The sequence below is a fragment of the Vollenhovia emeryi genome, unplaced genomic scaffold (assembly GCF_000949405.1).
Source record: "Vollenhovia emeryi isolate VEMERY1.0 unplaced genomic scaffold, V.emery_V1.0 DF939153.1, whole genome shotgun sequence".
Classification (NCBI taxonomy): domain Eukaryota; kingdom Metazoa; phylum Arthropoda; class Insecta; order Hymenoptera; family Formicidae; genus Vollenhovia; species Vollenhovia emeryi.
Genome location: NW_011967213.1, coordinates 1,284,724 through 1,302,907, shown reverse-complemented (window position 1 = coordinate 1,302,907; position 18,184 = coordinate 1,284,724). Strand labels below are relative to the sequence as shown.

Below are 18,184 nucleotides of genomic sequence, written 5' to 3'. Positions count from 1 at the left end.
GCGCGATCCAGCCGTGAACATATGCCGAGTGCATTTAGCGTAATCTATCTGACGGCTTGAAAAACTTAACGAAATTCTCCGTCGAGATGGGTATGCCGATAAGGCGAAATTTTCACTAGAAAAAAATTCTGATTGAGCCTTCATTTAACGCTGGCAGACAGCATTAGTGAACACTCGCAAGTTCAGAGACGTGCAGAACAAACTCGGAAAGTTGACTCGCCGTAACGAGATTTTCTCAAGTGGTTCGCTCGCCGGCAATCGCAGATCCGTGATTCGCGGAAGATCTAACGTTGATCGCGGCTAGTTGTCGGAGTGAAGCTGAGAAAACATGCTTCTCGCAATTATGACATCATGCGCTCAAATCATTCATCAGCGTCAACGCTACGGGTTTTCCCAGGTGTTTGCTCGCTCAGGTGTTTGCGTTCGTCGCCGGTAATCAATCTTCGGAAATTAGCCTTCGCTCGTGCAAAAATTTCTACTTCGATAAAAGTCAATAAACGGTACAACGCGAAAAAGTGCAATGTAAAATTAGCGGAAAATAATACGAAATGCGAGGCTGTTATATAGCGGAGATCTGCGACGATTCCGTGAAAGAACCTGCTAACGAGGAAACTCGCGTGTCAAGAGTCAAAGAACGAGAATGATGTAACGAACGAGAAACTAAGCCGTTGCACTTTGCAGCGGCCGTTCCGTTGTAACTTGAAGTCAGAGTCGTCTCTGGTATCGAGAGATTCACGCGACGAACTGAACGATACGGCTGCACGAAGTGTTTATGGCGTTTGCGGCCCTCGAAGCAGTAGGTCAGCGCGATCCGCGCGATCTTTGACCCCACACAAGTAAGATACGCTATTTGCACTTCCGGCAATTCTTTCGCCAATCTAATATATTCCCACCGCACGTCGCGTCCGATGATTCGTGAAACCCACCTTGCGTTTGATTTCACTAAATAACAGCGTCACGTACCTTGACAATTTCGCTTGAGAAAGATATTGCAATACACCCACAGAAAAAATTTCCCAATCCAATGCTATTACACTTGAATGTATCATAAAATAGGATATAGCGCCAATCATATTCATTATAGAGAAAGGAATATTTTAATCTTAAATGACAAATTCTAAAATCTAGAATCGTCTTTTGTCGAATATCGGTGGTGCCAACTTCGTGCGTTGTAAGATGGAGAGAGAATTTATTCTAAACTCAAGAATATATAAACTTACATTTATATAAGTTACTCTTGTCACAATATAGTAAGTCAATATTTTTTAATTCGATTGAGGAGAATAAGAATTATTGATTTTATTTTCATATTGTCTTACTTTTATACTAAATGAGGTTGTGAGAAATATAAATGCGTCAAGAATATTTCTTGTCTCGGTAACAGAAATCCTTTCTGAGGGTGTAGAGAGTGTTTTTCCTTTTTTTACCGTTGATATGTAATATTCTACATTTTTTATTTTCTCCTTAGGTGTACGAGTTTGCGAAACAATTTTAAACTCTCCTCGTTGTAAGTCTAAAGTCGTGTCTTCTGGTGACTTTTACGGTATTCGCGAATCACGCGGAATGCGGAATCGACTCGGGAATTCCGACGTAATCGTCATTTACACGAGCATGTTGGCGCGTCGATTAATAATTAACTCACGCTCGCGATCGATCGACGCCGTCGGGTTAAGCCAGCGTGTAGATTGGGCTCGCCATTTCCGGAATCCCAACTGAGCTACATGCGCGCGCCGCAATTGAAAGTGCAGCAAGAAATAGGCAGTACACCGCGAGAGATGGCCGCCCGATAATCTTACGCCTATTAGCTTCGTTTAACCTGAAGTTCGCAAACTCGATATTAAATTTTTGTTACAGCGGTATAACAGTATTAGAGTAAACAAGCTTAACTCGCGTTGCTCTTCCGCAGATTATATATATATATATATATACACTACTTTCTTTATAATAATAGTAAAATTATAAAAATTTAATGCGATGATAAGTTCCCATCGTTAATCTTTTTATCTTCACATTAGAAAATTTATTCAATATAAAATCTTATGCACTCATGCTGCTTTTTGCCTTTTATATAAGCATCTCATATTCGACTCCATTTGCTAATTTGCGAAAATACGATTATCTCAGACCCACTGTGCAACTTTCCCAGAATGTTGTTACTCGAGAGAATGGCGACAGTACGTGCTCCAGAAACCCTCGAAAGATAACAATTCGTGAGAATGTCAAGCACTCGGAGCCTAGTCTAGGGAACTAAGCCACGGAGGCCTGTTTCGATGCCCCGTACATCGAGTGAGTTTCTTTCGATAGAAAATGTTCGCGAATTGGCGACATGAATAATTTATTTTGAATCGTTTATTAAGACAGATAGGAAAAACGCCAAGTGACTTTCTCAAGTGCGGTTTTTCTTTTCCCGTGAAGAAGCGGCATAATTAACGTACGGACTATTGAATAGCGTTTTCGACTCATATTTGCCCATCAAAATGTATATAGTTTACCGAGAAGAGGAGAAAGAAGCTCCGGTCACATTTCAAAAATAAGAAAATTAATCGGATAATAGCTGGATTCGGTCGCGTTTCGAGGATTTCGGGGAATTCGGAGAGTTAAGATCCCTCCGATTTGGTAACCTGATGGTCAGTATTCGCGCTCATAAATACGAATGCGATAACTGGCATCGCGATCCCGACGTAATAATACGTCTCACGCGAGATGATGCGCATCCTTGTTCGCCAACTACGCTATCCATCAGGGATTCATCGAACGTATACGTGCAAGGTGGCCGTAGCGCGAGATCCCGACGCTAATGTCGTGATAATTAAATCGACTTTACGACGCGCCTGAATATCAATCAGTCTGCCGAGCACAATGATTACATCTCGTTAACAGTCACGAGGTGCTGCAGAGGTGACATTAACCACTTTGAGTGTTCTGCTCGCCGATATAGACTTACTTTTCTGAACACAAGTATAACCAGACGACCATAAAAGGAAGTATGAATAATCGTGGGTAATAAGTTGGTATTACGACAAATTTGCGAGTTTATAATTGAATTCATTTGAATACCGTAGAGATGCCCATGTTAGTACTTGGATTCAATACAACGGAGATTTTCTCAGGTTGTTTGTAATACGGGGGTCATCGTCACGATTGAATTAAATTCTCTATGACTTTTACAGATACTTTATCCAATGTTTTAGCAATTTTTCCTCTGTAAAATCTCATCTGAAGAAAGATTGCGAATCTACAACGAGCAAATTATTTCTTTCTTATTCGTACAACAAGTCTGATAAAAGAGGGTATATTTAAAATTGTGGGAAAATACCCCTTTCTAAAAATTTTAGAACTCTACGTTGATTTATCTTCATTTTCCTAATTTATTTGATACTAATATCTCTCGACTGCGGAAAAATAAACTCTAATAATTCATGGTGGCGCGATTCTTCAAGATATCCCAGATAGGAACAGACACGGTACGTTGCATTAAAATCGTGTTGGATTACAGACAGTTAAGTCAATAAATTCTACGAGGAGAGAAAAACGTTTAAAAGCTACTTGCTGAACAGTTATCTGCATCGCAGGCCGTCATTCGTTTAATCAATCGCACGCATTCACGATCGGTTCTCTAAACGCATCAATTCTCGCTTGGGATACGCGCGCCACATGTTAATGTATTTTCTTCTTTCCCCCTCTGTTTCTCTCTTCCTCTCCGTTTCCCTCGCGTGTTAGAAACGCACGTGAGTTTGCACATGCATCCACAAAGTATTTCTCCCTCGCGCGTATCCCGGCAATAATTAGTATTCAGGAAAGCAAGATCGAATCGGGTCCTCCGTCGGGATCGGAGAATCACCGGACCCCGTCACGCTTCCGATCGTTTTCAACTCGATTCGCGGCGCGCGCATTCCGCGGTATTAGCCGTGCGCTGCCTTATTAATCTCACGATCTACGGAAGAGACGTCCGCTTATGCGCGAGCACGATTCTACACGACGGAAACCTGCGAGCTGGAAACGCGTCCTGCGCCCGAGTCTCCCGAGTGTAATCCCGCGCGACGTGCTCGCTCCACTCGTGCTTGCGCGCAATTAAATCCAACGATATCTCAGGAGATTACATTCCCGCGTATGACAGTCGTCCGTAGTTTGTGCCATTGAATCGCGTAAACGATGCGAAGTTTGTCGTCTTAGTTTACGATTTACAGCGTCCGAAGTGCGCGGCGCGGAAGGGACATACGGACTCGGCGCGGACCGAACTGGCCACGGAGGAAATCGCGTTCCGAGTCCATCCGCCTCGAGATGAGGAAATGTCGTTTCCCCGAAAGCGCGACGTAACTCAACCAAACTCCGTTAGACGGGGCGAACCTTTGGGAGACAAAGGTTCGCGAGCGGCCGCTAATCGCATGTTTATGGAAACCGAGCGAACGAGGCTGTAAAAGCGCTTTCGAGGCGGCGTTCGACACGACGGCAACGACGACGGCTGGCGACGAGTTCCCACAAGGAGAGGCGAGAGAAACGCGACTTTCTGGAAATCGCGCGGCCGTGTATTCTTCACGGAGTCCCAGAAGAAGCGGCACGAAGACTCGACTTCGGTAGGCGAGCGACGCTAATCGCCGCCGAGCCGGCGACCTCATTCTCGAGGTTCTCGTCGATGACCTCGACGAGATGCCTCGCGTCGGGGTTTCACCCGCTATCCAGGTGTCCGTCCGGACACTAAAATCGCGACAGTGATGCCGTAAATCCGTCAACGATTCCAACGCCGTGAGCGTCGTCCGGGTAGCATCTATTCCTCACAAAACACGAGTGTTCTCTTCTCCTAATTGCAATTAATTCTCGTATACGCCAGTCTCTAGGTTTACGTGTAGAACCGAGACAGTTAACTTCCTCCATAATAATAAAAAAGTGCGAATTAGAAGCTGTATACTGTTGCATACTGATACGCAACTGTTGATGCGTGACAAGTTGTAACAAATTATTTGAGTATTCAAAAAAAATCATTGAATATTTCGATTCACTTCGGAGCCTTCCCTTTCTTTTGAGAGCTATTGAGAAAAGGGTTAAAAAAGAATGTTTGGCTGTATTTACAGTTATCACAAATAATTAATGTTACGCTCGTCTACAATTATAACATTTCACGTCAGAGAACCTTTCTCTTTCAGTCGATTAACTTCTTACGATGCACATCAGAGTCTATTATTTTACCGATACGAATGAACGGACACGAGGATAATGAATGTAGGCGGCGGTATGATTTGTTAGATATATTCGCAGCCGAGGAATTAATGCACCCTATGCGCACGACAACGCGTGCGACAGAGTCGATAATGAATCAATTTTCGTCCGCCCAACGTCGATTAGCGCCTACCGCGTAAGGCGCGACGAGATCCGTGCCCGCTCGCCTGTGGGAAGACGTCCACGGTCGCTACTTTCTCCTTATGTAAGATAAAACCGTTCGCGAATAAAAATAATGAATCGCGCAAGTCATGTGTGTAGGCTGATTTTATCGGTGGTGAAAATTTCGTGGGAGATGCCTAATTAGCGCCGGCGAGTGTTATCCAACGCAATCGAAGCAGCGAATCTAGCTTGGAGAGTGTAACTCGATGAGGGCACTTTGCTCTTCATTTAACTCGATGGAGACACTTCGCTATTGAATTAACGCCAATGTGCTTGACTCTGAAACTTTAAATCGGCAAGTTCAATTGGAAGACACCGGAAGAACGTGATTTCGCGGAATACGCGTTTACATTAGATTCGCGCTAGATAACGCCAACAAATGACGTTCTTACCTTTTACTTTTATTTCTCTAGATCTTTCACCGAGATTTTCAATATTACAAATTGAAGGCTTTTGTTGATGTCTGATAAATTGGATTTTTAATTATATATCTCCTTACATCTCTATTACCGATTCGATTTATTCCGTTCGCTTTTCTGATTGTCTGAGTTATGAATATTTATTGTTACTTCTACTCGGTATACTTTCTTTTAATTCGATGTAGCATCCAATTTTATTCAGTCATTATATATGTATGTATGTGTGTAATGCTGTTCCTCTCTTCATATATTACACCCAGGACTGTCGTTTAAAAAGGAAAAAGAAATTAGCACGTAACAATCTCGGAGAAGCCGGGTCGTTAACGAGCTATTGATTAAGCGACCCATTTATAAATATGACAGCGTTAATTACAAGCATTATATCGATCGCGAATCAGACGACGCGGCGGATTAATGGCGGTCCCGATTTAGCCAAAGTAGCGCTTGGAAGATGAGACGGAAAGACGGCAATTTCTTACGCGTCGGATTCTAGCTTTCAGCTTCTAGCGAGCCAACCGTGTCTACCGTACTGCGTGCACTGGCGCTTGATTAAACTTGGTGATTAACCACTAACGACCACGTGCTCGTCCACTTAACATAAATCGCTGATTTACAAACACTGTAACGCCGCGCAAGGTTACGCGACATAAATTCATTAGCCGATCGAATTTATCAGCCGTCAATCTGAGACCTGATGGCATTTCGGAATGTCTCGCGGTTAAAATTCAGCAATTCCTATGCCCAATTATTATCATTAGTACTACACCAGAAACGTAAACCGACGGAAACGTAAGAAATCTTTATCGTTTTGGTAGATTTACTATTACGACCTGCTACTAATTTACGAAGCCACCAATTTTCGGTTGGTTGCGACTATTATTCATCTTTTTCTATCCTGCTAATTTATTTCTAGTTTAATCGTAATCCTATTTTATCAATAAGTTTGTACCAAGTCGGGGAAATGTAAAAGAAACCAGCTTATCTTCTCTCCAGAAACTGTTAAAAATACTGTTAGTGAATTTAATTATCTTGGCACGAAGTTATTTTGCATTTACAGAAAAAGATTAATGTATCTGCTTCAGAAACACTTCAATTTAATAGCTTATTTCAACATGAATCTTCTTTGCTTTTCGAATATGATTTTTATAACTCTCTTATATAATACACGCTGTTACAGTTATTCATATAAAATCACAATTAATATTTTGAAATAATTAAAATTCAGGTTGTACAGATTTTCTTATTGCTTATCAAGTAAAGTACAGCGCATTTTATTAGTCAGTCAATTATTTTTATATCGCGCATATGACGAAATCAGGCGCGACTAAACCAACGCGCTCGTAATTGCAGGACGTGGTTTACCGCGCGCAACCGCGGCTCTCGTGGGCGATGGAGAAGGTAGGTTGACCGCCACCCCGGTCCGCAGGGAGAACATCGCCACGAAGAGCAAGGAGGATCTCGTACAGGAGGCGGCCCTAGTCCTGCAGCAGGCGGACAGCACTCGCTGCGTGGCACGCGACAATCGACGTCTGCCCGGTCGCTTCAGCACCCTGCCGGCGCGTCGTAACAAGAAACGCCTCGATTTGCCGATCGATGCGAGACCACGCCGTGGTAGCGAGGAGATCGGCGCCACGACCGCGAACGCGGACCTGGACACACCGCGGGCCAAGAAGAAGTCACTGGAGAGGAGCACCAGCGATGCCAGCGCGAAGAAGCTGAAGGGCTCGCTCACGCGATTCTTCTCGCCGAGCTTGGAGAGGCGCCGGAAGCCGGTCGGCCGAAGCGCGAGCGACGCGGGCACCTGGACGCGCAACGGAGCGCAGCGCAAACGGAGCGGCAGCGAGAGCGAGGGCTCGCACCTGAGTACCGTCAGTCAGCGAGCGAAGAAGCAGCTCTCACCGATAATCGAGTCATCGCCGCATATCAATCAACAGCCGTTTCACTTCGACATCGCGAGCGCGGATCGCGAAAACAATAATCGACCGGAGCCGAAGAAGCCTAAAAAACAAGAGGAGCGTACGAGCCCGGCTATCGATGTCGACGAGGTGACGATCGAGGTGCGGACCGACGAGCCTGCTGATAGATCGCCCAGCCGAGAGGCCAGAGTGATCGAGCATCACATATTCGTCGAGGGCAGAGACGACGTAGAGAAGAGGAAGACCGAGGGAAGCAGCCGTACCCCTTCGCCCCCGAAAGAATCGAAACGCGGGGCAGACGAGGTCGACGAGGCGGGCATGCTACACAGTAGTCGTTACGACCTTCAGAAACGCAACGAAGAGTCCACCATTCACAAAATGATTCACCGACTGTCCAACGACCGTTCGCCACCGCCGCAATTGACCAGGACGATGGTGTCACCGTCGCCGGGATTCGGTCACAACAACAACCGGCCGTTCTCCTACACTAGACCGAACGATTCCTGCAGCCCGCCGCCGCCGGCGCAGACCAACGTAATTTACGCGCAGGTGCAGCCGGACAAGAAGAAGGCTCAGCGGAGCCACTCCGACAGCGACGAGGGCCTCGGCCTCGAGAGGAAGGACTCCTCCCGCGAGAACAGTCCCGCGGAGAAGGAGTACCGCAGAACCGATTACTCGTACAGCAACGATCTGTGTCGCAACAATGAGATCAATACCTTCAAGTCGAGATACGAGGAAGCCCGTAAGAACGGCAGCCCCTTCGGCAAACACTTGGGCGGCGCGAAGGACTTCGTCTCTAGAACCACCGAGACGACGAGACGTCACGAGTTCGACGAGATCGACAGGCGTCTGTACGACAAACCCGAAAAATATACCTCGACCGTGTTCGTCGACACTTCCGGTCGAGGGAGGGCCGACGGCATGGACGCCAGACGACGGGACAGCGGCGAGTTGGCCTCGAGGCAGAATGAGAGCGGAATCTCGCATAAAACGTCTGAATTGAGCGCCCGACGAGATCTACTGGAGTCCAGGATCAAGTCCAGGCTGCTGGCAGACGAGATGTTCGCCGCCAAGAACAGTGCGAACGTGCCGGTGAAGAAGTCGAGCGAGCATGAGATAATCGACAAGCCGATAGTACCGTCGCCGGTCACGCCGAATCGGATCGCGTCGCCGAAACGATACATGGACACCTACATCACGGAGACGCGCACCAATAGCAACGGGGAGAAGTACATCTTCGAGAAGGAGATACACGAGGACAACGGCAAGGTGTACGGCTACGAGAAGAAGATCACTAACAAAATCCCGACGAACGGCTACCTGGACGCGAAACCGAAGGAGGGCTACACCGTGGAAACCAGAACGGACAAGTACGGCGATAAGTACATCGTGGAAACGCGAACGCACGAGGGTTACACCGACAATTTCAAGCCGTTTCTCAGCGATCGAAGCCGAAGCAGCCCCGAGGAGAGATTTCAGGCCGTCCGAAACGGCGGCAGCTCTTACAAGTCCCCACATTATCCGTCCGAGGGGACCTCTACGGCGATAAATCATTTCCGCAGCGAGTCGCGGGAGAACGACGAGCTGTCGTCGCCGATCATCGCCAAGAAACTGAACGAGCGCAAGTTCTCGAAGAGCGACGATTTCCTGGATCGCGAGAGCCGGCCGACCAACCGAGACGCGTATCTGCCGAAAACGAAGAAGCCCTTCGAGTCGATTCGCGGCATAAGTAAGTCGACGCAGCGATTGGACGAGGTCGGAGAGAACGCCAGAGTGCGGGCGCTCAGGAGCGAGTACACGACGAGGTCGCACGAGAATCTAAGCAGCCACGCGGGTTACGTTAACGCGCGAGACACGAGACGCCCGACGTTGCTGGACAGCCCGACGATGAACGGCCGCGGGGAGAGGTCGCCGTTCACGAAGCGTCATCTGGACAGTCTGCGCGAGGGCCCGAACGACGACTACGACACCGATATCTCGCAGATGACCAGCAGTCAGCTGGAGTCCAAGTACTACAAGGAGACGCGTACCACGCAGAGGTACACGAGCGGTAACAAACACCCGATCCACGACGATTACGACAGCTCGCCGCCGAGGATACGCACCGATCGCGGCGGTTACAATTCCAGTCGATACGATTCGGACACCACCGCCAGGGACTCGATACGTTGCGAAACCCGCTACGACGAGACGCGCACCTCAAGGAAGGAGCACCGCAAGGACGACGATCCGAAGAAGCCGTTGAGGCGATCGCGCAATCGGCTGGACTACTTCGACGATTCCGACAGTCCGCGGGGGAAGGTGTCCTCGGTCAGTCGCTTGGAGACGTTCGCCGAGACTCCGACCAGACCACCTAGGACCTATCACGAGGGCAAATCGAGACACGCGAGACAAGAGGTGCGAGGGCACACCGAGCGTCGTCATCGCGAGACCAGGCTGAGCGATCCAGATCGAAAGGATCGGTTGGCCGATTCCGGGATCGAGAACGATTACAGACGGGACTCCCAGGAAGCGGACAGGCGCGAGCAGCTCGAGTCCGAGGACGAAGGTTTCGTCAGCCGGCAGTTTATCAAGCACGAACGACGGCACACCGATCGCAACATGAACCTGACGCCGACGTCCGAGCAACGCAAGTACGACAAGTACGCGAGCGACTCGTCGTCAAAGCCGCCGTTAGTCACCGCGAAGCCGCCTTCCGGCGCCGCCGATAAGAAGTACGAAAAGAAGGCGGCGAAGAAGAGCGGCACCATGAGCAAAGTCAAGCAGCTGTTCAGCAAGAAGGAGAAGAAGGCGAAGGAGGAGAAGAGCAAGAAGAGCGCGAGGAGCGGCAGCAGCGGCGCCTTGACCGACGACGAGGTGACCATGAGGTATCGAGAGTACCGCGGATATCAGCTGAGGAGCGCCAAGAGCGCGCGGGATTTGGGCAGCGACATCAATCAGGTAGGAAGTTTTTTTTTCTATTCTCATCTACGCGGCCGGGTCCGCCTTGGTACGCGCGAGGTTAACTAACTCATGGTTAAAGCGTCGGCCAAGCTCGTAGTTACGTCGACGATGATGGCTGGTGATTGATTGATTTTGGCATCTCGACTCTCTCGGCCAATGAATCGAGCGTTAAGAGAGGTCAATGGAATCGCGCGGATACATCGTAGCTTATCGATCAGGAAAAAATACAGTGTACCGGAAGTTTTCGTGCGAGAAGATGCAACGGTTAATCATTAACGAGAAAAAAAATTATGTACGCATAAAACAGAGGAGTCTAAATATTTGCTGCGGTTTTCCGATGTTTGAAACGAGTTTCCAAAAACCATAGTTTCCGGAGATAAAATTGTAATCGTTTGTTTAAAAAAATTGCAAATCAAATTTTGTTTGAACAGAATTCATCCGCTCATTTTCCCGTTAAACTTTACTACTTTTCAACCGAGTTATGCGTATCTATCTATCACGAGATAAGTCAATATCGCAGAGGGGGAGAAAAATCTATATATACGTGCGTCATAAACTCAACCCGTTCGTTCCTCGAACGCCTTATTTCCGGGATTTTCCAAGTCTTAAACGCGAGTGGAGAGCACGCGGTGATATATCTAGGCGATCGCGCGACCGTAAACGATCGCATTTCTAACATCATCCCCGTTACTCCGAAAAGAGATAAGACTCACGCGACATTAATCAGGATGACCACCGTGCGCGAGGCGTACGGGGAGTCACGGGGCGTTACAAGATTCCTGTTCCGCTTACGCCGTATATATTGCGATTGTCGCGGATTAGGCCGAGGAGAGATCGTCCCCGCGACGAGAGACGATCTCGCTTCCGCGATCGACCGTCGAATAATTTCCCGATTTTTCTCGCGCGCCCGTAATCCGCAAATAACGCCGCGAACGCGCGGCGGTACGCGCTGCGAACCGGAAGAAGACGGTAATTGGGCCCCAAGCCCCAACCCGGGCTCGCCGACTGCCGTTGCAATTGCGTCACGCCTAACTGTACACCTAGCTGGCCTTATCATCCAGCTGAAAAGCGCGACTAGGATTACACCGTCGCCCACGCCCGGCGGAAGCGCATTTCGGAGTATCTGTCACGCGAACGCACGCGCGATTCCCGTGATTCGAGCCCTGACACGTAAACGGGATCAACTTAGCTCGTACTTTCATCTTAAACGTCACGACGTTTCTTACTATTGACATGAGAGAGAGAGAGAGAGAGAGAGAGTACGCGTAATCTTTTCATATATAAAACCCAACAGACGTAGACAATACTTTTCTTAATTACTTGGTAGAAGATTAATAAAATTCTGAGTTTGATTATACGCAAGATACACGGAGAGACCGATATGGTTGCCGCATGTCTAATTAGGATTGGCACAATCCCAATGAATAGTAATATTTGGGACAGCTATATCTATGGTTGTCGTGTGCTGCATTTTGTGCAGCAAACTTAGTGAATGTTGCAACGCAAAACAATGTAGATACCCCTACTATTTATACGGCGACATTTTAATTTTAATTATTTTTGCGGTAGCCGGTCTTTCCGTGCACGTTTAAGATCCTTAAAAATATCAGAAAGAAAAGCTGATTCATTATTAACTTATACTTTTTTTTTCTAAGAACCGAATATTGTAGAAACCACATAAATTATGAACGTAGATTTATTACAAATGCCACTCGGGAAGTAAGTGATATCGCACAGCACTCCTAGAATTACCGCGTTTCCTACCATCTTCCTGCGTTTGATTCATTCGCCGCTACGACAATGGACAGTTACGAATGTTATTGTTAGACTCGAATCTGTACGAGGCACGATAGGCTCGTCGATCTCGCGAGTTAAGCGGGATAGACGTTACTCCGTAACGGAGCTTTCGCTGTCAGACGTTGCCGGGGTCCCGTATGAAGAGTAATGATACGGCGTCCGCGAGCGATCATCGACATAAAAGCCCACTGCCTCCTCTCTTGGGAAATAAGTCGGAGCCGCGGCCGCGAGACTCACCGGACGTAACATTTAACCCGAATGATAGATAATTCTCCGCTCGCCGTGGCCTGGGGAGATTTTTCCTCGCAGTAAATCTCCGAACGATCGTTATTCCTCGATTGCGCAACTCGTCAAGACCGCTTGCCCGCCAGGTATTCAATTTCGCGGGGAATTAACGACGCGTGCGACGTCACGTAAGACACAAAGCGGCATTCAGCGCGTCAAGGACAGCGCATCTTTTCCTCTGTCTCTTATTATGATTAATCGATCGTTGAATATTCCGATTACGGCATACCTACGCGCGTTTAAAGCGATCGGCCTGGACGTCGCTCCGTCGCCCCGCCGGCAGCGAGCGCGCACCGCGGCTCTAATTTCTCGCGATCCTCTAACTTGATTACGCGCGAGCACGTGTTATTAACACGCGTTTTCTCGCCGCGCCGCGCTCATCCGAGTCGATTTACCGCGAGCCGCGCGTTACGGTCGTAACGATTTGCGGCGCGGCGGCGAAGGTCGCAGTTGCAAGCCGGCCGCGTTGCGAGCGCACGGGCAACGACGTCGGGTGAACGCACGTAATATAAAATATCGGCGCCATTATCTAATTAGACGAACACGCCGTAAATATAACGACGCTTAGTGTATCACATCGCTGCCGCTCGCGCAGAGAGATGGACAGAGTCACCGCTCGTCGCACGAAGGTGTTTTCACCGCGTGAGTCGCGAGACTCGTTCGTTGATGACTCTCGAAACGTTGATTCGCAACTCTCGAAATGGACCCTATTATCGTTGCCGCAAGCCGCGGGGGGCATCGACCGCGCTACGACAATTTCACCAATCGTTCTCACATTTGCGGTAATGAGCGTTGAATCGATGGTTTACTCATTCTTAAGCCCGGTCTACAATGAGACAGAAGTCAGTAGTCGGAAGACATAAGCCTGTTATAAGATACTCGCAAGTCGGAACGCGGCAATCATAAGAAGATTGCCAAAATCCAATCCCTCTGACTCGTAGCTTATACGTAGCTTATGATTGACCACTCGGAGTCAATCATATGCCCATCATTTTTATCGCGAGCGCCAAGCCACCCAAGACATCTGGCTTCGGGGCTATGGTTATATTCCGAAATATTTATGTGAGAAAGATTTGTACTTACTGACAATTTATAGCACATGCGTGTAAGGATATTATAATCTTTTAAGTAAAATTTTTCTACAAAGAAACATTTCAGAACATAATCCTTGATCCTAGGTACTTTTTAAGTGTTGTTCAACAAAACGATGTTTCACCAAACTTGTTTAACGATGGAAATCGCTGTATCCAACGAGAATATTGATGACTTGGAACTCATCAAGCTTGTTGAGGCAAATTGCCTATAAATTTCCTCGTCTGTGATTGACTAGATTATAGTAACTTATGACTCATTGTGGATTAACGTTTTTCTTTATGATTTCCAACTTACGGTTTATGATTTCTTACTACCGACGTCTGTCTCATTGTAGACCGGGCTTTAGTCTTTCATTCAAAATCATGAATCTGATAACGAATTCGGTTGCTCGCGCTAGTGCGCACTGAATGTACACCAAGGCTTGTTTATAGTAAATTCTTACAAGGAGAGAATTTTCCCTTAAAATTTACTCTGAAAATCGTGGGACAACATGGAATTTTGAAGAACTCTATGAGAGTTTTCTAAAATGCCATAGTGTCCTACGATTACACGACTTTCAGGGTAAATTTTAAGAGAAACTTCTCTCCGTGTATATTTAGGTTTGTCTCGAATGTTTAAAAATTCATATTTAGCCCAAAAAATGATCCGTACGGATGCTGTACGGATCATTTTTCTGGATAAGAAATAGTTCAAGACGATTTTTAAATATATAAGCATCGACCCTAGACATGCCTTAGTGTACACTCGGTGAGCACCAATGCAAGCAATCGAATTCGCTAATAATGTTGCTGTGGTATAGAGTTTTGAAGTGCCTCTCGTTACCAATCAATTATTTTCTTAAGGAAGTACCTTCGTGTTTAAATAACAAGTACAACTTCCGCGACAAAATGACGAAGATATGCTGCAAATGCTCGGTATCCATCAATTTCTTCCTCACGCTCCGGAACGAATCGGCGCATTTATTCGAACGAGAGAACTAGCCCGAACGTTACGATAACCCGCTAAACACTGATACACGTGCTGCGAGAGGCGTTGAATAGCTCGTAGGTACGATCGGTGTCAGTGCCATCGATGAGAGATTAATGGACCACAGCGTGTCGTCGGCTCGGCCGGATCGAGAGCTGCCGACGCGAGAAAGAAGCTACAATAGCGGAGAAGGCGAGCGTGAAACGCGTCCACGACGGTCTCACGGTGGGTCGGCGTGTCGTTACACAACGCGTTACACCGCGCGCGTGTGTGCGCGCGCCGATCGGGCGCTCGTGACAGGTGTTTATGCGTCGTGCCATGCGAACACACGAGCGAGAGCGTGAATTGAACCGCGACGGCGTCTCGAATTTACACACGCCGATCGTAGGCTAATGATCGTCTCGTACCCGCGATCGGACGTGCAAGCCGAAGCCCAGTTATTAGGACATTTATCTCGCCGGGCGATCTATTTATTGAATCTAATTCGCTCCTCTAGGGCCTCTCTCCCTCGCGCCATTATCCCCCTCAGCCCAATCTCGCGCGTTCCGTTTTCTGTCATTCCGCCTCCGTTAATACCCGGCCCGACCGGTGCTTTCGCACTTCGTCATTAATCGCGGCCGCGTCGCCCTGGGACACGACGAAACCCATTTGCCTCTCCCGCCGCGTTCGACGCGGCGAACGCAGCCGGCGCATTTTCGCTCGTTCGCCGGCCATCGAAACCGCGCCCTCCCTCCCTCCGCTACCTCCCCTCGTCCTCCGTTATCCTCCTCTCCTCTCGCCGAACGAGTTATGCGGCTAGGAGCAAACGGGCCGCAGCATGCACCGGCCAAGTGTCCGCCCGTTCCCGGCGGAGACCTCGTTTTCTCACGGCGGGACCGAGACTTCTTATTGCGCAACTGTGCAATTATCGGGCGCTGAGTATCATTTTTCACATTCAAAAGTCCCGGGACCTTTGATGAATTTACGGCCGTTAGCCTCGCGACGCGAGTCTGCCTATTTCTCGAAAAATATACATCATCATCTTTGTAACAGTATACGTACATTGAATGAATTATAATCAGCTGACGAAACGATGTAACGTATGAAATAGTTTTCCATGACTTCGTCGCTCCCGCCGTTTCGTCCATTTGATTTCTACAATAAGACAACTTAATTAACACGAGCTTTTACTCCGAGAAATATAAATTTCTTTAAATGCGGCGAGTTAATCCGATTTACGGACAATGCGCTACGGCGTGAAATATCAATTTCGGTCGGCGTGTATCCATCCTCCGATTGTGATTGCAACCGCCGCGCAACCGCGTACGCGCAACGTCGAGATGTTCGTCGCAGGTGTTCGTGCGCGCGCGTGCGAATCGAGTAGCGTGTAAAGCTGGACGCGCTCGGCCACGAAGGCTGGAGGCTGCGTGCGCGAGATGATCGAGCATTATCGTATCTCGGAACACCCACGCGCGCGGCCGGCCACACGGCGACGAAGGGAAGAACGGGCAATAATGTCGCGGACGGCCGACCGACCGACCGATCGACCGACCGACCGATCCACGCCCAGGTGCAAGGATGCATGTTCCCTCTCGCGCTCCTCGCCGCCGCGAACGGCTGCACTTCGCCTCGCTTTGCGGAGGCGAGGGTGCTTTCGCAACGACCGCCGCGCCGCGCCGCGCCGGCGTAAAAGAGACCAACGACGTAGCGAAAGGGAGACGGGACCAGGGGGCGGGAGGGGAGGGACACGCGCAAAAAAGGCCCATTAACTCCACCCGGCAGAAGAGGTGCGGATCCCCGTGGCGCGGCTCGCCTTGTACCGCGCTAATTAATAATAAATGGCCGTAAAACGAAAAGAGATTCTTTATTTTGTGCCGCCGCCGCCGCCGCCGACGCCGACGCCGTCGCATGGAGCCCCGTCCTTTCTGCCCAGCCCTTTTTTAGGCAGCCCGCGTACCAGCTTTGCGTCTCACCTGTTGCTGGTATCATTCGAATGTCGATACTTTGCCCCCCTCCCCCCATTTATGTAATACGCCGGTAAACGCGAATCATTCTAATGTCTCACTTTCGTCACGCTTATTCGAGGAACTTACCGCGTTATCGCGTTGCATTCAGCCTTAACGTTAAATCGCACGTCCGTAGCGTATTGAGTTGTAAGTTATGCTCGCGTAATCTCTGATTGTCCGTAGGGGATTTATCCGAGGATAGAATAAATCTGTCCGTATATCTATCTGCCTATCTATCTACCTCACTCGCCGATTAATACCGCCGTTTCGCGGTAGCCAACAATCGGGACAATTGCTTACGCGTACAGTGTCTATTGCGCGCAGCGACGTAATAATTATGGAGTGTCGCGGCGCGCCGTTACCCAATCGCACGCGATTCTTCTCGAACTCCCAGTACCGCTTAAGGCCTGTGCCCACGATGCCAGAACCTGGTCCATGTTCCGAGAAATGTGTAGCCGAACAATTTGCAGCTTTGGCTACGCGTTTTTCGAAACTAGAACCTGGACCAGGTTCTAGCATCGTGGACGCAGGCCTTTTGTGCACTCTCGCAAACACGATCTAACGATCCTCCGCGCGAATATCTGTCCTTAATTCGCGAGAGCAGCGATCGTTCGCCCATCGCGCAAGCGTGTGGGGCAATCGGTAGGCGATGATACCGATCGCACGCTGCGATCGGCAAGGATTCGTCGGGATCGGCATTGACGGATTTCGCGAGGAGGTGAACGTACGTGTACACTCGCGCGGAAAGGATAAGTCTATCGCGGGGCAGATCTCTGGGGCCCCCATACGTCGCCTACACCTCGTGCACGCTGCACCGGCACGAGCTGATTACACGCGGACGCGCAAGGGCCGCGACGCGGCGCGGAGAGAAACGTATTCCGTTTCCATCGAAAGTTCACGCTAATGGCATTTGCTCTACGCTCGTGTCGTGCGCGCTAGCGAGGGACCTCGGCCGGTCCATTACAATTTATTAGCTCGCCCGACACGGGCGTGTTCCGCGGCTCCGTACGACGACTCGATATACCGGATTGAGTTGGCCGATATCGACGCTTTTTGCGCGCCGACAGCCGGCGTGTCTGCACGCGCCCGCAGCTCGATCGAGCGCGATCGCGTCGTTCATGTGATTAGGGCATGCGAATTGTAAAAATGACACACGGGAAAAGATGTTGCTGCCGTAACTAAAAACTGTATGTGTTAAATGGACAGCTAATATGTAATTGTAATAGCTAATATTTTGCGACTTTTGCCTATTGCATTAGGTGCGACAGCGAACCGTTTGCTGTGGCTTAGAAATTTATAGTTATGGCAGCAAAATATTCGTAGCAGGTCGTGATTAGCTAAGTTTGTCAGTGCAGTAGTGTTCGGAAGAAAAACTAGAGAAAGATGATGGCCGGTTGATTCT

At 48.8% G+C, this 18,184-nt stretch overlaps 1 protein-coding gene across 2 annotated transcripts in view; it reads left to right on the top strand.

Annotated features, from left to right (window-relative positions):
- The window catches only part of LOC105565356, a 123,507-nt gene that overhangs the window by 14,505 nt on the left and 90,818 nt on the right, over positions 1-18,184 (top strand). For both annotated transcript variants that reach the window (XM_012018481.1, XM_012018480.1), the window contains one exon: positions 7,146-10,651. In XM_012018481.1, coding sequence (XP_011873871.1) covers positions 8,030-10,651 — 2,622 coding nt within the window. In that variant the 5' untranslated portion in view covers positions 7,146-8,029. The remainder of the gene's footprint in view (positions 1-7,145; positions 10,652-18,184) is intronic.